The sequence below is a fragment of the Pelodiscus sinensis genome, chromosome 1 (assembly GCF_049634645.1).
Source record: "Pelodiscus sinensis isolate JC-2024 chromosome 1, ASM4963464v1, whole genome shotgun sequence".
Classification (NCBI taxonomy): Eukaryota; Metazoa; Chordata; order Testudines; family Trionychidae; genus Pelodiscus; species Pelodiscus sinensis.
In genome coordinates this window covers 162,107,174-162,131,941 of record NC_134711.1, presented here as the reverse complement: position 1 = coordinate 162,131,941, position 24,768 = coordinate 162,107,174, and the positions used below count along the sequence as shown (strand labels likewise).

Genomic DNA, 24,768 nt, shown 5'->3' with positions numbered 1-24,768 from the left:
TGCAGGATAGACAGGGGGAGCTGCAAGGTCAGTGTGTTGTTCATTGGTGTGTTGGAAATATTCCTTTAGGCGAAGCCAGCAAAAATAGGCTTCCAGATCTCCACAGAACTGAATCATCTTTGTGAGGGTGATGGGGCAAAAAGAGAGTCCTTGAGATAGGAAGAATCTGTTCTATTGGGCTAAGAGTGTGATTGGACAGGTTGACAATGTTACTAGATGAGTTGAAGGTACTGAGATTGAGATATCCTGAGATATGTAGGGGTTTGGATCGTTTGTTGTCCTTTTTCTTCTGAAGGGAGGTGAAGTGATCATTGTAGGGGGCTTGTTGGGTTTTAGTAAAGTCCAGTAAAGAGGAAAGGTGTGTCTAGACTACTGAGTTTTGTCAACAAAAGTGGACTTTTGTCGACAAAACTATACCTGCGTCTACACTACCGCTGAGTTCTGTCGACATAATGTCGACAGAACTCAGCAGTTTTGTCGACGCTGGTAAACCTCATTTTACGAGGCATAACACCTTCTGTCGACAGAGTTCTGTCGACAGAAGGTGTTATTGCCTGTAGGGTTGCGTCTAGACTACAGGGTTTTGTCGACAAAGCAAGGTGCTTTGTCGACAAAACCCTGTAGTCTAGACTTTGTCGACAAAACTGAATGTGTCTAGACGCTCTATGTTGACAGAAGTTTTGTTGACAGTATCTGTCGACAAAACTTCCGTCAACAAAACCCTGTAGTCTAGACGTACCCGAAGTATATGTAGAAGCTTGGTTTTTTATGAGAGTCTCTAATGTTAAGAGCTCCTCCTTGATTTTCTTCTGTTTGTTGTATAGTATGCTGATTAGGTAGTTCCTCAGTTTCTTTGAGAGAGTGTGGCGTAATCTCTGGCTGTAGTCTGTAGGATATATAGATTGTAGTGAGTTTTTCACCTTCAGTCCATTAGGTATGTTGTTCATCTATTTGCACTTGAATAGGAAGATGATGTCTGTTTGGATCCGTGCATATTTCCTTGTGCAGTTGATGGATTTCCACTCCATATGGCTGAATGGGGTGCCTTGCATGTTCAAAAGTTTCAGAGGGGTAGCCATGTTAGTCTGTAACTGTAAAACCTTAACAACCAACTATTAGGGTTTTTTTTTAATTAAAAAACAAATAGTCTTGCAGCAGTTTAGAGACTAACAAAAATCTAGATGGTATCATTTGCTTTCGTTGGCACAATCCACTTCTTTAGATGAATAGAGTTTAAGGAGTCCTGTTTTCAAATAAATAGCACAGAGGGAGGGATGGGGAAAAGAAAAAGAAAAAGAAAAGAAGTTCAGGGTTAGAATACAGAAGTCCCTTGCTTCTTGAACCATGTTTGCTCCACTATCCCACGCTGCCTTTCACACTATTAATTCTTTTGTGGAAAAAACTGTTTGCCAATGAAGTGGCTGAGACACAAGCAACTATTATTTCTCAATAACAACTATTATTGAAAAAACACAGAGCTGTCCTTTAGAAGCGACTTCTTTCCTATACAGTTACTGATTGGGAGCAGGGTGCTAGTCAGTTTTACTGCTGCCTGCTTCAGCACCAGTTGACATCAAAGAGTTGCAGAGAGATCAAATTGGCCGTTGCTCTGATTGGCTGAGAACACCCTTGGCTTGTGGTATTGTTAATTTTGGAGTAACTGTACACAGCATATGCGTGTGTTATCCAAATATAGTCACCTGGAGCACAGACTATGCACTGAGTCCTACAGCACTGCACGGCCTGCAGATTCAGCCTCCCACGAGACTTGAAATAGAGCTCGTCACAATTATGCTGCAATTGCACCTAAGAGAGCCCTGGGCTTCAGAGGCAAGGGAGACTTCTCAGTTAGGCTGAATAATCTGCTTTCCTGTTTCAAATGTGGTTTGGTTTTAGAGTTCACTTTTGTCTTTGCTTACCTTGAAAAGTGGAGATATTTAAAGACATAGGTTGCTCGGTAAAGGCTTGCAGCTGTTGCTGCTTTAGTCTCTTTAGCATTCTTGGTGCTTTAAAATGCCCGCCTGCCTCAGTAGCAACTACATGCTGGATAAAGATGTTTTCACGGGGTAAAAAAATAAAGCCAAGATTTGAGCCACAGCATCCTGAGGAGGACAGACAGGGGCTTTGGCCAGGAAAGACTCATTCATGGTTCCAAACATTTCACACTGCCGTGATTAAAAATTGTTGAGTAAATTATTCCCCAGTGGAAAGCTTTTATTTTTAGAATGTAATTTTCTGGGGCTGGTGGATGAATCCAGCTGTGCTGAGGTACTAGATTACTAGGCAACGACTCCTATGATACCAGACACTGAGTAATGCTAGCGGCAGCTCAGTTCAATAGCAGCTGCATCTCATTCTTTTGGGATTCATATGAGAAGGTCTGGGAGCCTCATTTGATTTCCTCCTATTTTTTTCTAACCCATGGTTCATGTTCTACATTACTGACACATGTGTGACCTAAAACCATGGCTCAACCTTGATAAAGTCAATGGAAATTGGTATATATCTCAGCTTGGACATCACCAAAGTCTCACAACCCTAAACTAACTCTATCCACGTTTGGAATATTTTTCAGGATCTCAATCTATGTTTAAAATACACAATTTCTGAATATGAATAACTCTATACAGTACATCAGAGCCTAGTATCAGAATTTTGCTTTCAGATTTCAGTTCTGTAGATCTCAACATCCATGGGCATGTGAACCCATGGGAACTGAAACCAACAATTCAGCCATTTCCTGCTACGTGGAACAGCTGAGCTCCACAGAGTTCTATTCTCTGTGCTCCTAAATACCCGCTTTTACAGTGTGTTTCAGCAGAGGGACTGGTGAAATGCAGTTACCTCACTTGAGTAACCTGAGAAATGTGTTGATTCTCTTAGTTTTGCACTGTTCAGTTTGTACCTGCTGGAACTGAGTTGCACTCATAGGGAAGGCACTGTATATAGCTCCGAGGGCTGTGGTGTCCAACCAGTTCTGAAGCAGCAGCCACTATAGTGGCTACTGCTATAGCGAACTAGCCATGCTCAACCGGCCAAATAGCCATATATGGTTAGTTGAACACCACAGCAGGGGACACATATTAGAAATAACATTTTGTACTCTTCTGCAAAATCTCTGTGCTGCCTGGGATTCTTCCTGATGGGGTTGGGGGAGCTGTCTGTGCAGTTGCGATGATGATGGGGGTGTTGTCTGTGAGGTGTACAGCATATATCTTCAAGAGCAGACTTGCCTCTGAAGTAAGAGGAATGTTCCTTATCAGTGCAATGAGCCTTTTCAAGACCCAGTTTTTTAATTGTGTGCAGGGGGGCCAGGAAAGCAAAGGGAAGGGGAGAAGGGTGCTAAACAGAGCAGAAGAGGAGGAGAGAAATGAAGCACTACTGGGTTCATTAAAGGTGTAACTGGATGAAATTCTAAGGCCTGTGACATACATAAGGTCAGATTAGGTGATCTAATGGGCCCTTTTTGACCTTACAGTCTGTAAAAATATGAAGAATATGTGGGGAATAAATGGGACTGGAACTCAGGGAAAAGCACAAGTGTCCATGCACTCAGGAGCATGCTATTAATGAGGGCCGGCAAACAGGGACAACTCCCAAGACACTCTCCCCATGGTATGCACCATCAAGCCATTCCCACTGAAGCCACTGGCCTCCACGCCTGGCCCCCTGAGTCTGTGCTCATCCTGCCCTTCTAGCCTGGTTCACCATGTCAGTGTCCTAGGAGGGGACACAGGATGCTGGAAGTAGGGGGAGCCTGGGCAGACCCTTGCGGGGATCCCTAGTACAGCAGCCAGACGCAGAGCAGCAGTGAGAAGGTGCAGCACTGGATACACCATTTTGATGTAAATAAAGCAGAGAATATTTAGATCACCACTTCATCTTCCTATGTCTAGTAAACTCATATATATAGCTCCATCGACGGAGCCATGTGATCTAGACATACCCCTATTGTTTCTGACCACTCTACCACACGGGACATTTTGCTTTCTCCATTTTGCTTCCCTCTTCATTTCTCACATGCTGCTGCCCGTTTACCTGTCCTTTTAGGATGACCATTTTTTCCCCTCATTCTCACGTCCTCCCCAGAGATATTTCAAAAACTCCCAAACTATTTGTCCATCTTTTGCATTTAATTACTCCTGTTCCTAGTGGAACAGGACTCAGAAGACCACATCTGTTTTCCATTGCCTTTCCCAGAGGTGCATCCTTCTGAAAATATGTATATGCTGTTTTTACTGATCGTAATAATGCTGCTTTCACCTTCTGTTCCTATTTCTGTTCCTCCACTCTGCCCTTCCTGTAGTCTATACTGGGGTGAGCTGCCTGTAGTCTATACTGGGGTGGGCTGTCAGGCATAGGACCCAGGGGTTAATTGGTCTCCTCTCTCTTCCCTGTCTCGCACAGCCAGAAAGAACCATGTGTTCTCCTTGCTTCTCATGCTGCCTGTTTTCAGGACCACACCTGTCTCAGTGCTGCAAAGCACATCCAGTCAATAGCTGACTACTGGTTTCCTGGGAATGGGGAGACTTGCCAAGCCTAGGTCTTTCTGGGACACTCGGACCTCCTCCCATCTACTGCAGAGGGGTGTGGAAACAAAGAATAAGTTATCTCCCTTCACACAGATGTGGAGGCATTTGCTTAACCCACCCATCCCTGCAGAGCCACACTAGACAATGCACTTCTCAAAACTCACAAGATAAAAGATGGTCTGTCTGTACTTGGGCAGGAGAACTCCTGTCTAAACTCAGATGAAGCAGAGGGGACTGGCGACTCAGCAGGGCTACGACCCCACTGCAGAGTGTTATGATGGCTGAATAAGGTTTGGAAGGCCAGAGTTAGTTGACACAATGCTGATGACGACTTAGAGGTCAGGGTAGATCAGAACAAATCCTATTCAGTCCTGTGTTAACCAGCGGGAATTAAATACTGGCGCTTCTCCCACTCGTCACTGAATGTCATTTGTCTGAGTTTACGCTCTCTGTTCAGCATCAGCTCAGCAAACTCAGCTCTTCATAACTGTGCCCTAACATGGGAATGTTCTGTAATGTAGACAGTTCCCAGGTGGCACCTCAGGCCAGGGCCAGGGATAGTCTTCTGCTTGAGATACAACTTTGGAATGAGACATGAAAGTGGAGGCTCTGGGCACCTTGGAGTTTTATAAATCCTTCTAACACAAGTCAGAATGGTATCATAACGGTACTGTGGCCAAATTCTCTCTCAGGACATTACATTCTTCCAGGCCTAGTCTCATGACAGATTGCTTTTTGAAGCAGACCAAATTCCACAGCCTTATTGACTGAAGGGTATGAGCTGTTTCCTGGTACAGTTAAGGTCTTAGGCCAGATTTTTAGTCATTTAGGCACCTAATTACCACTGAAAATCAATGGAAGTTAAGCAACTAAACACTTTAAAAATCTGGCCCTTAGCCTGCTAAACAGCAAGCCAAAAATCATTAGGAATCACTATACAAGGTGGACTGTCCTAATGATTTTTCGTGACAATGGTTTACCCCATCCTGTTACTGGGTTGAAGAAGGAATTCTTACCTGTTCTGTGTTTGCATTTTTTTAAATGCCATGTCAGTGAACCCAACACAACAATGAATACAGCAACATGTACTCCCACTATGGTGAGTAACAGTAAATGTGGATCAGCTGTTGAGGCCGTCATTTCTTCTTCTGATTCTAAAACGAGAATACAATGTGAAAATGTAGTGAATTAAAATGCCCGCTGCTCTATAATAATAGAATTATACATGGTTCTTTCTGTAATTTCCACTCATACAATAGAAAAAGAGCATACATTAACCAACTGTACAAGGCTTTCTTTATTTTTTCTGTTTTTCTGACTTTCCTTCAAATGAAGTTGAATCAGAAAAGTGACTCTCTGGCCACGTCTATTGCTCACAGAACACAGCAGTGTAAACGCTGTTGGGTATCCATACGGTCAGCCACCAACGCATTAGTGCGAGCACACTTGTGGCACTGCAGCAGCTTTCAGAGCTGTGCGCTCTAAGCAGCTATGCTACTGAGCACCTCATTCTCTTCTGCCACAGAGGTTTGTGAGGAGGGGAGAGGCAGCTTGGATCCTGTCCCAGTGCCTTGTGATGCATTGCTTCACATCCCAGCAACCCCTGCACCTCTATCTACCAGTTGATGGCATTTTTCAGCAGCTTCTTTGCTGCATTCTCTGCCTCCTCGGTCTGCAGGAATTAATTCCCAGCTGTTGATGAAAATGCTCATAGGTCTCACTAACACGTCATCACAAATGGCAGTCAAATTATTCCCGAACTGATAATGGGACCGTGAGGAGTCCATGCAGAATACGTAGGCCATGAGATTTCTTGTAGCATTCCCAGAGGTGCTAACCACAATGGAACATTGCTCTTGGGCTTGGGAAATGAGCACTGAGTGATGGGATTACATCATCATGCAAGCCTGGGATGATGAGCAGTGGCTGCAGAACTTTCGAATGAAGAAGGCCACTTTCTTGGGACTGTGTGCTGAGCTCACCCTCACCCTACAGCAAAAGGACACGCCAATCAGAACTGCCCTGCCAGTGAAGAAGCGCATGGCAATTGCACTGTGAAAACTGGCTACGCCAGAGGGTTGGCTCGGTTGCCAATCAGTTTGGAATGGGAAAGTCGACCACTGAACTCATGTTGATGGAAGCGTGCAGGGCTGTTTTGCAAAAAGTTATTTCTAATATGCGCCCCCTACCATGGTGTTCTGAGCCACTGAGAACACATCATGCATCACTGAGCAAACAGAATGGGGACTTTCACATTTCAAAAAGATTGCAAAGGGCAGGTCTGAGGGTTGGTTACCTAAGAGCAGGGCAGTCCAAAGAGATGATCCAGAGAGGCAAGAACAGGCATGGTGGCAAGAGTGCTGGAGACCAGTCACAAGATAGTACTAGACCCCAGTGTCCACACTGGCACCCAGCACGGTATATGGAACACAGCAAGCTTTACACTTCTCATGGAGATGGTTTAGAGCTAAAGCAGTTTCCTGATGGCCCGCTCCATGCTGCTTTCAAATCCAGAAGAGGTTGCTGCCCCCTGAATGGATGGGAGGGTTTTCTGTGCATTAGCCCCATCCCACACACCCTGCAGCCAATGGGAGCTGCAGGAGCAGTGCCTGTGGGAAGTGGTGCATGAAGATTCCCTGACACCCCACTTCCATCCTTGGAGCTGCTGCCAGAGGGGGGTGAGCATCACTTATGAGAGCCACCCCAGGTAAGCACCACACTCCTCGCCTCCTTCCACACTCCTGCCCCCTGGCTCATCCTGGAGCCCACACTGAAACTAGCAGAGCCCAACCCCTCACTTGCCCCATATCCAAACCCCCTCCCAGAGCCTGCACCCAGTACAGTTTCCTGCACTCCAACATCTGCCCCCACCTAGATCCTGCACCCTGCATCCCAACTCCCTCCCCAAATTTGCAATCCACAATCCCTTCTTCACCTAAACTCCCTTCCAGAGTCTTCACTCAAACTCCATTCCAGAGCCTTAGGCAGGTGAAGAGGGGGATAGATCAATTCTGGCATGGGCACAACCAAAAATTCTACAAACCTGCCACCCCTGAGTTGCACACTGCATTCCAACCACAGGTTCTGATGGCATTAAAACAAAGGTGGGAGAAAGCATAGTCTGAATTCCTTTTCATATTAATGAACTATACTTAGTTTTTCTTGGGTGATAAGACAACTAATGATTTTAGAAAAAAATAATAAGGAAGAGCTCTAAAGCAATATTTCCTTTTTCTCTGGTCCAGTTTAGTGTAAAAATTCTATCATCTCCTCTTCCATTCACTAAATGTGTACAATTTTAACTTTATCAGTACAATGCTCCAGCCCCCACTTTTGTGGGCACTATTATATTGGTATAAAAGATATTTCAGTGCTGAAAAATCAAAATGAAAGCTTTCTTTTCAGTCAACTCAAAAAGAAAAGTTTTGGAATTTTCAGTACACTGAAATGTCAGAAAAATATTGTAAGTAAAATTTGCATGGTTAAGTTTGACCAAAACCAAAACATTTTATTACAATTTGGAGATAAAAAAAATGTTTTTCATATTTCACAAATAAAACTAAGAGAAATGTCAAAATAAAAAGTTGTTTAAAGAAAAAAATCAAAATATTTTGTTTCAAAAATTTTGAAAAAACACCTTTCCAATTTTTTCAGAATTTAACATTTTCAGAGAGAAATAATTCTGCAAAATCACCACAAATTCTTAAAACGTCACGGTATTGTTAGATCTTCACTTTTCACCAAGAATGCTTCAGCTGAAAATTTTTAACACAGCTCTTGCCTGTGTTTCCTTAATGTGTTAATCGATTATTTGTTAATTAGCTATGGAATGGCTCTGACATAGTTCTTCTGTGCTCACATTTTGAACCTGGAATGAGTGTTTTTGCAGTATTTAACTCTGAGGGATAAAATAGTGTTTAAAAGTAGCTAGTCTACTAACACTTCCCCCTTTTTGCTAATATTTAAATTGAGAGATACGCACCCATGTTCACATGAATCATTCTCTGGTATATAGTCTTCCCATCTCTGTCTTGCACTTCTACTGAATACCGTCCACAATCACTTTTTTGAATCCTGTCCAGTCTGAGCGTGCCGTTAGGTAGGATCTCAGCTCTATTGTTGTATCTCGCATGGGACTCCGACTGAGAGTAATTTAACTCAGCAACCAACAAGTTGCCCTTTCTCCATTTTATCTGGACCAGCTCATTCCAATCCATCGCTGCTAGATGTAGGAACAGGGAGTCACCGACAACTCCCATTACTTTTTGAATGGATACTGTTTTATGTCCTGAGGAAGAAAAGTCAACACTGCTAAATTTAAGGGAGTGTTTCTTAGAGTCCCTTTTAACTCTGAGTGATTTCTTTTCTGTGGTATCTTTTCAAAAAGTAAGGCTGAAGATCTCCTGAAGTAAAATCCTAAAGACTACGCTTATTAAACTCAGTTTTGTAAATATGGACTTACAATAAAAATAATGTTTTCCTGCATATTTATTATATCTTTTCCATGCCAAATGGTCATAAAGTAGTTTATACACTACATTGAGAGCAAACACTTGAAACACCACACACTATCACATTGAACAACAGTTTAGAAGAACAAATGATGAACAATACTATGTTCTTAGAAACTGGGTGAAACTTATTTATAAGTTGAGGTCAAATTCCATTTAGATCAACCAATGTGAATTCACCCATCAATTAACATAACCAGACAAATAAATCCCACTTCAGGCCACCTCTCCACTTGTGGGAAGATTGACGGTGTGGTGGTCGATCTTCCAGGATTCGATTTAGAGGGTCTAGTAAAGACCTGCTAAATCAAACATTGAGGGTGCTCCCATCGGCAGCAGAACTCCCACTCCTCACGAGGAATAAGGGAAGTCGATGGAAGCATTTCTCCCATTGACCTCCCACTGTGAGGATAGCCCTGAAACTTGGCTTAAGGTACCTCAACTCTAGCTATATTTTTTTTACACACCTGGAATTGCATACCTTAAACCAACTTTCCCCTGTCGTGTGGGCATGGCCTAAGACAAATGATGTGTGTGAACTTCAGGCTGAGTATGATCACAGATAGGAGTGTGTGTGTGTGCACATGCGAAGAAAGATCTCACAGAAAATTATGATCAGATATGAAAAGATGAAGCGAAAGATGCACGTTCAAGGAGCAGCTGTAAGTGTATAACAAACCCTGCAATAAACCTGGGTCAAGTGTTTGGGTCTGGGTGCAATTGAAAAGAGTTTGTTTGATGTTGTGAGCAAATGATGATGTTTCCCACTGTTTGATTTCCTCTGCATACAGAGGCACAAAATTTTGAACATTTTCTGTGAATAAGAGAATCAAAAAAAATGTTAGACCATCATCAATTCCTACTTCCAGCTGCAACGCACACAGAGCCCCACACTTTCACTAGGTATGTATGTAAAAACATGGCAATAATATCCAATCAAAATAGCTGAGAGAATTTAGAGAAGGCAGACTACACAGTTTGACCAGATTAATTGTAACTAATGCCCCTTCTCTTACAAGATATGGCATAGAATTTCAATGTTTCTGAATAATCTTGGCTTCATTTTTTAATCTCTCATCCAAAAGTCAGCATTTCATGAAAAACAAAGCTCCCTAACACCTGGCCAAGGTGGTTCAGGTTCATGCGGTTCTTGATGCTTTCCTATGCAGTTAAGACGATGATTTGAAGGTGGCTTGCATCTATTTAGCCTACAGGATCAAAGCACAGCAGGGCAAGGAATAAAAAGGGAACTAGAGTAGACAGAACTTTCTTAAATGAATGTACAGTTGGACTGCATTTCAACATTTAAAAGATTATTGGCAGAAGTTGGGCAAAAACAATACCCAACGTTTACACCATTTAAATTTGTGTAAACTGAACTCTGCTCCTGCATATTTCAGTTTACTCTTTGTGACAGAGCTCCTCCTTAACCTTGGTGGGTTCTGTGCTTTCAGGCAGAATACTTGCCTCAGAGGCTCACAGTAGGCCATAATTTAGATACTGGCTTGCTGTTTGATGAGCAATTCTCATAATTGGCCAGCATGGGGAAAAGAGAAGAAACCAAACTTCATAGTCTTTATGCCCCTCCCAGTGGTACACAGTAGGACAAACCCTTGTAACAAAACCAATCTTTATAGTACTGAAATGGGGAGATGGGGGGGAACCCAGGCCACCTCTACTCTAGGTTCCATCCTAGGGACCGAGCAATAGCATCAGTCTACAATGTTCCTGATAACAGTTGCATGACAACTACAAATCCCTGGACCACTTTCCCACAGCCTTCCCCAGCACCTTCCTAACTGGAAGTTCTTCCTCCTGGTATCTGCTTACACTTTCATCTCCCACACCCTCCACAACACTTTCATCAGTTTCTTCCTCGCACAAGTTGAGCTAACACTAGAGGAGTTTCCTTTAACCAGTCTCAACTGGTTCTTAATTGGCCCCTGATGTTCTGACTAGTCTGACTCACTAGACTCTGGGAATTTCCAAATTGGATCCAGGTGTATCAATTGGCCAGATTGCCCTGACTGATTCTAGCAAGTTCCTGCTGGTTCTTGGTTAGCCCTTTCTAGTTTACCATGGGAACAGAGACCTATTTAATGTGGGCTAATATAGTTCCTCTCCACCAAAAATATTAAAATAAACCTGTCCTAATACACTAGAATTCCTAAAATGTTTTGGGTCAAATTTGGTTACAAAATTTTATGTTTTTTAATTTATCTGCAGCAGAGGTGGAAAGTAACTAAATAGAAATAAATTTAAAAAGAACAGTCTAGTAACACCTTAAAGAGTAGCAAAACATATAGATGGTATAGCTTTTGTGGGCACAGCCCACTTCTTCAGATGGCAGGAGTATTAGAAGTCCAGATCCAAAAATAAATAAGGAAATGGGGGGGAGGGGAAAAAAGAGAGACAGTGAGTAGATGATTCAAATAGTTACAAGAGGCTGATAAGAACAATTAGCCCCTCCATTGATTGGTTGGTTGGTTAAGTCATTAGGATGTGGATGGTAGTGTGCCAGCCAGCTGATGTCCCTATTCATACCATTTTCATAAGAATTAAACTTGTGAATGAAGTTAAGTTCCAACCCTTCTCTGTATATTTGGCTTGTGGAATTGGCCTGAAACAAAACAGTGACTTGGAGATCCATTAATGAATGTCCAGGCAGATTAAAGAGTTCTTCTTGAATAAAAAGTATTTAAGTAAAAATATTTTGTTACAGTACTCAAGTACATTTTTTGGTATTTGTACTTGAGTAAAGTAATTTATTTTTGTGATACTTCAACTTTTACTCAAGTAGGTGGTTTTTTTTTTTGAAAATATTGTACTTTTTACCCCACTACCATTTCCAGAAGCATTTAGTTACTCACTATTTTCATCACCCCACTGACAGTTGCACAAGCACAGCCGCATGCACATGGGTGCCATGGGCGGGGGAGGGAGGCAGGGGGACGACTAAGTACCAAATTTGAACCCCTGGATTTCATACTTAAGCTCTGCTTAAAGCTACATGCCCTGGCTCCAAAGGCAGCTTTAACTGCAATAGAGTTTCAGCCCTTGCAGCTTTGCCTTTGGGGCAGGGAGGTGGATTTTTTGTTTGTTTGTTTGTTTGTTTTTAAACAAAGGGAGACAGGGTGATTAAGAATTACTGGTCATTCAAGTAATTAAGGAATCATTAGATCATTATGAAAACATTGCCAACTAGGGAAGGGGGGGAAGGAGTCCCAATGAATGTTGTGCTGCTGAGATTTGCATTTTATTTGGACCAGTACTGTTAAACTTTTAAATGTTCTTGTAAAGAATAGTGAGATGGCAAACTTTGAAGATACTACAAAATTACTCAAAATAATTAAGTGCAAAACTTACTACAAAGAGTTACAACGGGATCTCACAAAACTAAATATTTGGGCAACACAATAGCAGATGGAATTCAATGTTGATAAGTGCAAAGTATGGAACATGGACAAATATAATCCCAACTATGCACACAAAAATGATGGGATCTAAAATAGCTGTTACCACTCAAGAAAAATATCTTGGAATCATTGTGGATAGTTCCCTGAAAACACCTGCTCAATGTGAAATGACAGTCTAAAAACCTAACAGAATATTGGGGAACATTAGGAAAGGAATAGATAAGACAGAAAATATCATATTGCAGGCAGAGGTGTGTTGGCCCTGATGCACATCTCCCTAATTGTAGGAAAAGATTGCAGCAGACCTTTGCTTCAATTAAGTCCTCTTGAACAAATGAAACTGAAAGGCCACTTGATGGTTATTTAGCCTGATCAGCAGACACCATGGATCTGCTGCAGTCCTTTCCTACAATTAGAGAGATGTAGATCAAGGCCAACACATCTATGCATGCCTCAGCTACCTGTGAGAGACTCTTCAGTGTTGCTGGATTCATGTTTTGTCCTAGAAGAACAAGGCTTGACTCTGATCATTTTGAAAATCAACTGCTTCTAAAATTGAACAAGCATTTTTTGCAATTAATCATTACAATGTGAAGGTGGACAAAATAAATACATTTATGTAATTTGACTCCTGTATTTAATTTGGTCACTCTTTAGCTTTATAAAATGAAGGCTGCGACTACATTTAAATTCCAGATTTGAAATATATATGCATAGTATGTATGTATATAGTATATAATACATACACACACATACATACACTTATAAGTGTGCACACACACACACACGCGCACATTAGATATGTTTGTGCGTGTGCATGTAAAAAATGTGTGTGAAAAATAATCATGCCCTATGATAACTTGGGTGGTTAACCATAGATATCCATAGGACAGCTACTTTTTCTTCTGGATACTTGAGTAAAATACAAAAGTATCGCATCTTAATTGTACTCAAGTAGTTTTTCAGAAGGATACTTTGACTTTTACTTAATTACATTATTTCAAAGTAGCTGTACTTTTACGTAAGTAACTTTTTTGGGTACTTTTCCCACCACTGATCAGCAGTATGTTTTCCATCTCTGCCAAAACTTTCTGCTGTTTCTGGTTAATAACGCGGTGTGAGATCACATGGGGCTGACGACTAGGAATGCAGTCCTGGAATGCAGGAACATTTCTTCTGGGTATAGTAATCCACCACAAAAACTACGTTCATTGAATGACATTTTCAGATCAGTTCTCCAACTACAGATAGAGGTCACTGACCTGAACAATAAACTGATGCCTATTAAAACTATTCTTCTATATTTGCATGTTATTAATATACTCTATGGGTCCTGACAGGCATTGCAAAGTGGGCAGATACTTACCGCTATACTCTAGTTGAATTGTTTGATGGCACAAGTGTGTCCCATCACGACTGAATACCTCTGCGGTGTACTGGCCCTCATCTTCCGGATGCATGGGACAAAGACTCAAACTGCCATTGGGGAAAGCACGAAATCTCTTGCTGTATGTTCCATAACCCTTTATTAGTTGACCTTTCATTTTGGCCACTAGCATATTGTCTTTCTTCCAGGTAACATCAATACTCCTGTTTGGGCAGTTGTGCAGATCAAGCATAAGACAGTCATTTGCAGTTCCTCTGACAGTTTGCATTCCTTTGGTGGTCCCTGAAAATAAAGAATAGGCGTGCATGAGAACATTTGCTTACAATATGTACATTTTACAGGGAGGGTGTTTACATGCTGCATAACATTCTATACCTTTGCTTTTAAAATCTTTTTCTTAGTTTGAAGATATTTTACAGACAGTTTCCCAGGTTAAGTAGCCGTGCTGTGATAATGAAACCTGTTTACCAATGGCTTGATTTTGATAGAGAAACTGTAGTTATTTAAATCTATGAATAACTTTCTTGGAATCGTGGGAAGGCCTATTTCTTTGATCAAAGCCATTTAAAGATATTATTATTTACTTGCACTTGTTTTGGGAACAGCCTGTTTACAGAAGAAACATACCTGGACCATACTATTATTATGTTTATTATGGCAACACTTACAAACCAAATGAGACTAAGGCTCCATTGTGCTAGCCCCGTACAGACTCAGAGTAATAGATTTAAACATTTTCCAAACCAATGAAGGTCCTGATATTTATGATGTATCTGGGGATGGATTCCTGCAATTTGGCTACTCTGTCCCACCCCCACCTCTTTTGGGACTACAGAGCCACCCCACCCACTCACACACACACATCTTGTCCAGGGACCCTGCATGTCTGTTGGCCCCCCTCAGTAGCCGAGGCCTGTCACAATGCGAAAAAATTGAAGTTTCCACATTAGCACCCCAGAGCTGTATCTCTTGTGCAGCAAGCTCTATGCCTCTTGTCGAGGTGGCTGACCTAGAGTGCAGCAATAGTGGAGTTTCTGCACACTAAATGCCTTGCCAAACTGGACACTTCAGGAGTTACAGTGCTGAGAGCTAATTTACTGCACTATAACTTGCCAGTGTAGACTTGGCCTAAGGGTCTAATATCCCTCATTTATCTGTCCACTCACCTGTTGTATAAAAATTACCAACTTCTCCTCTCGCTTCTCCCTGCCCTAAGGACAGCAGGGTCATTCTCACTGTAACTGCAACACAGAAGGAGAATGTCATAATGAGAGTTAGGTCATTTGGTCAGATTCCCTAGTCTGCTAAGGCCACTTTGTGCCACGCAACCTTAAAGTTGAGATGGCCAACAGAGAACATCTCTTCTGACAGAGGAGATACAGTTGTCTACTGTGCCTGCAAGATTCTAACTGCTGCTTATCCAAAACACAATTTAAAATAAAAACTAAATATTTCACTGATTTTTACACTTCTCATGGCACAGGCTGGCACTGTCTAAAACATCATCTATAAACAGTAAAGCAAAGATTTTTAAAAACAGACCAATTTGTTTCAAAAACAAAGTTCACTCTAAATAATTGCTCTAAGCACCCAGCAGATTTCAATGGGAGCTGATGAGTGGTTAGCACTTCTGAAAAACAATTTGCTTATTTCAGAGTTTAAGTAAAGATTTTAGGAGACTGACTTTAGGCTGTTAGCTTTGGAAATCTTAGCCCAGGCCTGCACAACATACAGCCCCAAAGTGGCTCACTGTGCAGCCCGCGACGACTTTCGGAAATAATATTTCCTCCCTCCTCTCTTCCGCTCTCCTCTACTCCTTTTTTGAATGCGGTGCTCTCTTGTGCCGGCGCCTCTCCCCCTGATATCAGGGATGCATGCATCCTCTGGCCCTGCCCTACACCTGCATGCGGCCCCGCCCCCGCTTCCAGCTCCCGTCACAGGACTCGGCTCCCCTGCACGCCGCTCGGCTGGGCAGCCGCTTGCACGGCGCAGACTGCTGTCAGAACGCCATGCTCCCTGTGCAGCACGGGGGTCGGCGCTGTTGGAGTGCAGGGCGGGTTGCCCTCGCTACCGCGAGGCAGCCCCACCCTGACACAGCTTGCCAGCTGGTAAAATCTACACCCCGATGATATTATAAATTGTATTAGAGGGAACAAATTTTGCGCCATGAGATATTTCTTCTCTTTGTGTGTGACCTTGAGTCTTTTCCTTGTGTGTGAATTTATTCAACAAAATCTTGAGCTTTCAACAAAATCTGTGGTTGCGTGCTAAAGCAGGGCAGTGCGGGGTGTTTTTTGTATGCTCAACACGCGTGGGGGTTTTTTTTGGGGGGGAGGGGTTGTGCTCAACAAACATTTTTAACCCGCGTGTTCGGTATTTTTTGGGAGAGCATCTGGCAACTCTATTTGTGGCCCGCAGCTGTTTTCTTTGGAGTAGTATGGCTCTCACCGCTTTCCGAGTTGTGTAGGCCTGCCTTAGCCTAACGGGGGGTTCCTATGAATGACCACTAAATACAATCTTTGAGAGCATCTCAGAATCTTGGGTCACTCTTGAGAACAAATAAATTCAAAACTAGTAGACACTAAAGTGAGGAGCATATGATAATATGTAGAAAAACATATGCCATAACAAACTTTGGTGGGTCTGCATCATGCATCCCTACCAGTGTAAGATATTAGGATTATACTGTGATGGGTTGAATCACAAAGTTCCCCTTATGATTGTCCTCTGATGTGCTGGTCATGTCATTGAGCCCACCAACCTGCCTTCTTGGGCAGCCTACCACCCTGTTCTGCTGGGCCAGAAGCTCTGGTTTTCCCCAGCCAAGGCACAGAATTGAGGTAACAGCCCTCCAGCAGAGCAACACAGACACCAAATGAGATCAGCCCTAGGAGGACTTAGCTTTAAGGCCAGTGGCAGCACCCAGAAACACAGCCTCAAAGAGGACCAAATCCTCTCCCCTCAGTAGACAGGATTTCCACTTATCTCAGGCATATTCACTGTATATTGTCCCTCATCTTCCTTCTTTGTATTGTAAAATGCTAACATTCCATTAGAAAACACAGTAAACTTACTGGTATGATCTGTCCAGCTGCTACTTGAAGTCTTTCCCTTGTTCCAAGTAACGTGACCAGGGTGTTCCAAGTCAGGATAATCAGGATGCGGTGTAACAGAATTAACCGGTGTCCATTTGTCTGTTGTTACATCACTGTGCACTGGAAATATAATACATGCAAACTGTTTTTAGTTACATAATACTGTTTGTTTCTGGACCTCATACTGAAATAGAGGATGCAGGTTTCTAAATGCTGAGACAGAAATGTATGCCCATGGCTAGAGCAGGTAACCAGAAGTCAGGATACCTGGGTCCTATTTCTACCTCTGCCACTAACTTGATGTATGATCTTGGGCAAATCACTTTCCTTCTTAAAGCTACAATTTCCCCATCTCTCAATGGCTTGAAACTTTTGTTCTCTTTTAGCATACTCATACTTAATTAAGTAATGTTTTTCAAGTGCTTTATGATCCATCGAAGAAAAGATGCCACAACCAGTATATCCTGATACCAAGTGTAAAGAATATTCAGCAGCTAATACTAGTCATGTTATTTTTGTCTTCTGGAAACGTACAAAAATATTAACTCAGAAATATAAACTCTGACACCTATCAATTCATTGCAGTACTCTTTCCAAAATTAAATATACAATAGAATTTATTATAATAAATGGATTTCTTACAGGTTAGACCTCCCTAGTGTGGCACCCTTGGAATCTGACCATTCCTGAATGAGAGTGTTCACTGGACCAGGGGAGGACGGCTCCTCTTCTGACAGACTCTGGGTTCTCCCAGGGTCTGCCAGCAGATGACCAGAAGAGCTTGCTTAGTGTTGTGAGCACAGGATGATGTTTTCCACTATATGATTTCCTCTGCATTCAGAGTCACAAGAGTTTGTACATTCTTTTCTAAATAAACAAAACTACATCAAAGAAATTCTGCACCATCACCAATTCCTACTCCGAGCTGCAATACTCACAGGGCCCCAAACTCTGACTAGGTATTCAGGTCAAAATGTGGCAATAATATCCAATCAAAACAGCTGAGACAATTTAGAGAAAGCAGACTGCACATTTTGAACTGACTACTTAGAATTATATTATAAAATGTGGTGTGAAATTTGAATGTTTCTGAGCAGTCTTGGCTTCAATTATCATTTCTTCAAAAGTCAGCATTTCATGAAAAACGTGGCCCCGCAAGCACCTGGCCAAGGTCCAGTTCATGGAGCTCTTGATGCTCTCCTATGCAAATAAGGAGATGATTTGAAGGTGGCCTGCATCTCTTTACCTTGCAAGATCAAACTATAGCAGAGCAAGGAATAAAAGAACTAAACTAGACAGAACTTTCTTAAATGCATGTACAATTGAGACCACATTTCAACATTTAAAATACTTATTGGCAGAAGTTGGGCAAAAACAAAACCCAACGTTCACACCAATAAATACTTGGGTACACAGAACTCTTCTACTTCCTAGTCTAGTTTGGTCTTGTAGGAGCAACCAAGGAAGGTTTGGAGTTTGGTTTTGGTTTTGATAAGCATCCACATGTTTGGATATCTTCCTGTATTTGAGGATCAGCCAAATGTTAGACAAGTCTTTGGGGTCTGAAGACTTACCTGAAACACTCATTAGAAAGCTCTCTATTGGAAGGCCCTGAACTTCTGTTTTAAGGCCTCGACAGTAAATCATAACACCAACCCCTCCCATGTGAATCTGAGCAGTTCTGGCTCCAATGCAGACTGGATGTCAGAAGGGAAAAGAGTACATTAGAGTCCCTAAAATGTTTTGGTTCAAATTTGGTTATAAAAGTGTGTGTTTCTTAATTTATCTTCTGTAGGTCTCCCATCTCTACCAACAGATGGACTTTCTGCTGTTTCTGGTTAATAACACGGTGTGAGATCACATGGGGCTAAAGACCAGGAATGCAGTTCTGGAATGTGGTAACATTTTTTCTGGGTATAGTAACCCTCCATAAAAACTATGTTCATTAAATGACATTTTCAGACCAGTTTTCAGCTACAGATAGGGGTCACTGACCTGAACAATAAACTGATACCTACTAAAACTACTCGTCCAAATTTGCATGTTATTGATATAATCTACAGGTCCTGACAGGCTTTGCAGAGTGGACAGACACTTACCGCTATACTCTAGTTGAATTGTTTGATGGCACAAGTGTGTCCCATCATGACTGAACACTTCTGCAGTGTACTGGCCCTCATCTTCCGGCTGCATGGGACAAAGACTCAAACTGCCATTGGGAAAGGCATGAAATCTCTGGTTGTATTTTCCATAGACTTTTACACGTTGACCTTTCATTTTGGCCACTGGCCTATTGTCTTTCTTCCAGGCAACATCAATACTCATGTTTGGGCAGTTGTGCAGATCAAGCATAAGACAGTCATACAAAGCTCCTCTGACAGTATGCATTCCTTTGGTGGTCTCTGATAATGAAGAAAGTATAGATGTGCATGAGAATATTTGTTTACAGAATGTACAGTTTACAGTCAGAGTGATTGCACGCTGCATGGCATTCTATAGCTTTGCTTTTAAAATCTTTTTCTTAACTAGAAGATATTTTACAGTTTCCTAAGTTAAATTTTCAGTACTGTGATAATGGATCTAGCCTACCAATGGATGGCTTTTAATAGAGAAACTGTAGTTATTTAAGTCTATGAATAATTTCTTTGAAATCATGGGAAGGTCTATTTCCATGACCAAAGTCTTTTCCAGAAATCATTATTTAGTTGCACTTGTTTTGGGAACGGGGACCCACAGAAATGTCCACAACCTGTTTATGCAAGAAATATACTTAGACCATACTATTATTATTATGTTTATTGTAGCAGGATCTAAGGACCAAAGGAGAATAAAAAAGTACCTGTCAATTTTAGTGACGGAGCTCATGAGGCTAGTTGAATGGACTGGAAGTGCCCCATACTTAGCTTTTGATGGCAATGAGGAGTTAAATGTCAGGAAGCCTGGTTTTACAATGGACCATCCTGTTAATGTGTTTGTTCAGGGCCAGGGAAACTGTCAAATTTGGATATGGAGGTCAATTCTGCACTTTTGCTCTTTAATTGGCTTGTGAAATCACTTTGTAGAAGAATGGCTACTTTTAAATCCATGTTTTGAGTGCCCAGGCAAATTAAAATGTCCCCCTTTTAACTTTTGCTCTGTGCTTTTGTGCAAAATCTTGCCAGTCTAGACGCACCCATTTGGTAGTCTTGATTTCCAGTTCTGTTATGCCCAATCACTGTATATTGTCCCTCATCCTCTTTCTCTGCATTATAAAATGCTACAGATCCATTAGAAAAGACTGTCAATTTACTGGTACCATCTGTCCAGCTACTTAAAGTCTTTCCCTTGTTCCAGGTGACATGAATAGGGTGTTCCAAATCAGGATAATCAGGATGCAGTGTAACAGAATTAACCAGCGTTCCTTTTTCTGTTGTTAACATCACTGTACACTGGAAATATAATACATGCAAACCGTTTTTAGTTACATAACACAGTCTGTTTCTGGGCCTCATACTGAAATAGAGGATGCGGGTTTCTAAATGGTGAGACAGAAATGTATGCCCATGGCTAGAGCAGGTAACCAGAAGTCAGGATACCTGGGTCCTATTTCCACCTCTGCCACTAACTTTATCTTGGGCAAATCACTTTCCTTCTTAAAGCTACAATTTCCCCATCTGTCAATGGCTTGAAACTTTTGTTCTCTTTTAGCAGCCTCGTGATACTTAATTAAGTAATTATAGAAATGTAGCCGTGTTAGTCTGGTGTAGCTGAAACAAAAAACAGGACTATGTAGCACTTTAAAGACAAACAAGATGGTTTATTAGGTGATGAGCTTTCGTGGGCCAGACCCACTTCCTCAGATCAATATGTGCAGGAATATGTGTTCTTGATCTTATAACTCACTTGGTTAGGTCCAATAATGGTATCAGCAGAGTGAATATATGGACAAAGCTGGCAACGGGGTTTGTTGCAAGGGAAGGAACCAGGGTTGGTATTGGTATGGTATGTCCTGTGGGTGTTGGTAAGAATCATCTTGAGGTTAGGTGGTTGTCTACGCAACCCTATGCAGCCAACACCCCCAGCTATCTCCGAGATACTACTGACTTCCTAAGGACACCACAAAACATCGATACCTCCCCGATAACACCATCCTTGCCACCAAGGATGTAGAAGCTCTATACACCAAAATCCCACATGAAGACAGATTACAAGCAATTAGAAACACTATTCCAGAAGACACCACTGCCAATCTGATAGCAGACCTATGTAACTTTGTTCTCACCCACAATTAGTTCCAGTTTGAGAACAACTTATACCTCCAGATCAGCGGCTCAGCCATGGGTACACGCATGGCCCCACAGTATGCTAATATCTTTATGGCTGACCTAGAACAACGTTTCCTCAACTCCCGTCCACTTTTACCCCTTCTCTACTTATGCTACATCCATGACATCTTTATGATCTGCACGCATGGCTAAGAAACACTGGAGACATTCCACAGAGAGTTTAACAACCTACACCCCACCATTACCCTCAGCCTGGACCATTCTACACGAGAGATCCATTTCCTGGACACCACAGGACAAATCAGCAATGGAAAATTAGACACCACTCTCTACAGAAAACCCACTGACTCATACAATTACCTACATGCTTCCAGCTCCCATCCAGAACACACCATACGATCCATCATCTATAGCCAAGCCCTTCAATACAACCGCATCTGCTCTAATCCCACTGACAGAGACCAGAAACGTCAGGATCTCTACCAAGCATTTATAAACCTCAACTACCCACCCGGAGAAATAAAAAAGCAAATTGAAAGAGCCAGACAAATACCTAGAAACCACCTACTTCAAGACATAACCAAGAAAACCAACAATAGAACACCACTTGTCATCACCTACAGCCCCCAATTTAAACCTGTCCAACACATTATCAATAAACTACAGCCTATACTGGAACAGGATACTAAACTCCAAGTGGCTCTGGGAGACAGACCCATAGTCTCTTATAGACAACCACCTAACCTCAAGATGATTCTTACCAACAACCACAGGACATACAACACGAATACCAACCCTGGTACCTTCCCTTGCAACAAACCCCGTTGCCAGCTTTGTCCACATATTCACTCTGCTGATATCATTATTGGACCTAACCAAGTGAGTTATAAGATCAAGAACACATATTCCTGCGCATCCAGAAATATAATTTATGCTATCATGTGCCTAATAAACCATCTTGTTAGTCTTTAAAGTGCTACATAGTCCTGTTTTTTGTTTTAATTAAGTAATGTTTTTCAAGTGCTTTATGATCCTTTGAGGAAAAAATGCCACTACCGGTATATTCTGATGCCAAGTGTGGAGAATATTTCAGCAGCTAATACTAGTCATGTTATTTTTGTCTTCTGGAAATATACAAAAAACATTAATTCAGAAATAACACCTATCATCATATACTGTTGTCAGCTTCTCACTATCAATTTAGTACAATACTTTTTCCAGCATTAGATGTACAATATAGTTTATTTATATTAAATTGATTATGTTTCTCTTTGGTGATTTTTCCAGATATGTCAAAATCCTCTCATACTGAGGTACTTTGTTTTGTAATAAACAACATCACTAGAAAGTAAGGCTACATACCAAAATCAAGATTGAAAAATGCTGAGCATATGCTTCTACTTCATCCTAAAACATACTTTAATATTCCTGCAGTCACTGAACACCATGCCTAAATTCACCTTGATTTAAGTTGGAACAAAATCACATGTATAATCTGAATTTAGTGTAAACACATCACACTCTTAAAGAATTACTAAGAAGAAAAAAAGAAAGAACGAAAGAAAAATATCTTACCCTGAAGAAGAATAAGTGCAAACAACATAAACTGGAAGATAAAACTAGATGACATTTCAGAAATGATTTTGATCTGGTATTTTGTATATACCATTATATGAATTTTTTTGAGGAAACCTCTACATCCCAATGACTTTAATCCTTACTGAATGATGAGTCTTGAAGATTGTGAACATGCAGAAATGCTTAAAGGCTGGTTCTATTTTTTTAATCACTTATTTACTCAGAGCTAGAATGTCTCACAAGGGGACAGTGGATATTTTGGAAGGGAACCATTGTGGCTTCAACCACTATGGTAGACCAGCACTAAGTAAGAACGCATTAATATACTTCCTCGTTTTCCGCCTCTTAGCTGCTACTGCAGCAGGTAGAGGTCAGTGCTGCATAAGAAGAAATTTCAAAGCAAAATAAAGCTGGGGAAATAAGGTTTTTCTCATGCCTATTCTGAGAACTAGGGATGTTAAATATCAGTTAATTGAATAGTCGATTAACCTTATGAATTCTTATCAGTTAGTCAACTATTCTATAGTCCCCAGGGGGTAGGGCCAGTAGCTACTGAGCTCCAGCCCCACTCCTGGGGACAGGAGGGAGCATGTGGTGCCAGGAGGGAGCTGGTCCATGAGGGAGCCAGTTTAAAAACCAGCTCTCCTTGTGGACTGGCTGCCTGCCGCCCCATGCAGCTGCCTCTGTATCAGAGAGGCAGCAGTCCCTGCCCGGGCGTGAGGGGGTGTGAGCTCCTATACCCAGCACGAGTCAGAAGTGAGCCAGGCTGCCTGCTCACCTAGCTCCTAATACACTTTAAATGCAGAACCGAAGCGGGGGTAGGTCCCGGACCTGGCACAAGCCTGAACTGAGCTAGGCTGCTGGTCAGCCTGCTAAAAAATCTACTGGGGGAGGAGAATGCATGTAGTCTATAGCATTAACCTTTAAGATTTTGCTTATTGGTTAATCAGGTAATCGACTATACCTGTGTTTCTCAAACTGTGGGTCCTGGCCCCCCAGGGGGTCACGAGCAACTTAGAGGGGGGTCACGGTATTACAACGTTTGAGAACCCCTGGACTGTACTATTACATCCCTAGTGAGAACACGCACAAGAACAAAGCTGGAGCTGAAGTAGGTCTGTGCATGCATGTTTGTGTTGTTAGTAGTACTAGTATTTGTATTTTCATGTCAGTTTTGTAAAGTAATAAAGCAGCACTGATGTGGCTTCTTAGATACATAAGGATACATGTCTGCAGCGGCAGATTTAGGGCAGGGTGAGCAGGGCAGCTGCCCCGGGCCCCGCGCTTCCCGAGGCCCCGCGCATGCGCCTTGGCACCACGGCACATGCGCTGTGTCAAAGGTGGGGCCCCGCGAAATTTTGCTGCCCGGGGCCCCGCGGCCCTGGGCCCCGCGGCACTCTCATCCACCCCTGCATGTCTGCTATTCAAGCAACTTATGGTGTTAGGCTCTGATGCTGCAAATTGTTCTAAAATGGAGGAATTCTGCACCCCACAGAGTCACCTGGGACTCAATGGGGAACTACAGCCAGATTTTGTAATTTAAAGCAGCCCCTAGAATCTTGGCACAAGAGTAAATCTTGCTGATGTTTAACATTATGATTAAGATTAGAATTGTTAAATTTTCAAGCAGCTTTGTGCTTTCACCCACAATGTCTCACACACTTGACAGATGCTCCCCATAAACAGCCTCAAAACTAATTCATTATCCTTCTCCAAAACTTTCTTTAACACTCTCCTTTGCCATTAGGCCCACAAAGAACTTTGACGACAGTCAGGGTCCTGGTGCACTGACACCACTGCCTATCAGGATGGCCAATATTGTCTCATAGCATCCTTATACTCCTCCATCCACCTGTCTTCATCTGTTGCCTCTTGTCTAATATGCAGATTGTAAACTTGATTTGTTTCGGTTTTGTACCGTGTCTTGCCACAATGGAGTCCTGGTCCACAACTGGGGCTCCTAAAAGCAACGTTAATACAAATA

At 42.0% G+C, this 24,768-nt stretch overlaps 1 protein-coding gene across 1 annotated transcript; it reads right to left on the bottom strand.

Annotated features, from left to right (window-relative positions):
- Positions 1-1,000: 1,000 nt before the first annotated feature.
- Positions 1,001-20,363, bottom strand: LOC102455067 (uncharacterized). The gene is made up of 8 exons (XM_075919959.1): positions 20,231-20,363; positions 19,041-19,343; positions 16,921-17,061; positions 15,013-15,087; positions 13,826-14,128; positions 8,515-8,820; positions 5,549-5,686; positions 1,001-1,243 (listed from the first exon to the last, which is right to left on the bottom strand). Exons 1-8 carry the CDS (start codon positions 20,358-20,360, stop codon positions 1,188-1,190), a joined length of 1,452 nt encoding a protein of 483 aa, XP_075776074.1. The 5' UTR covers positions 20,361-20,363; the 3' UTR covers positions 1,001-1,187.
- Between the last annotated feature and the right edge of the window lie 4,405 nt (positions 20,364-24,768).

What these genes read in the sequence shown, in the direction of transcription:
- LOC102455067 (XM_075919959.1), bottom strand. Translation starts at nt 20,360, where the DNA reads ATGTTAACAACAGAAAAAGGAACGCTGGTTAATTCTGTTACACTGCAT. An exon ending in AATTCAACTAGAGTATAGCG is followed by an intron (nt 17,062 to 19,040) that starts GTAAGTGTCTGT and finishes TTATATTTCCAG; the next exon opens with TGCACAGTGATGTAACAACA. An exon ending in AAAATGCAAACACAGAACAG is followed by an intron (nt 1,244 to 5,548) that starts GTAAGAATTCCT and finishes ATTTGAAAACAG; the next exon opens with GACTCCTTAAACTCTATTCA.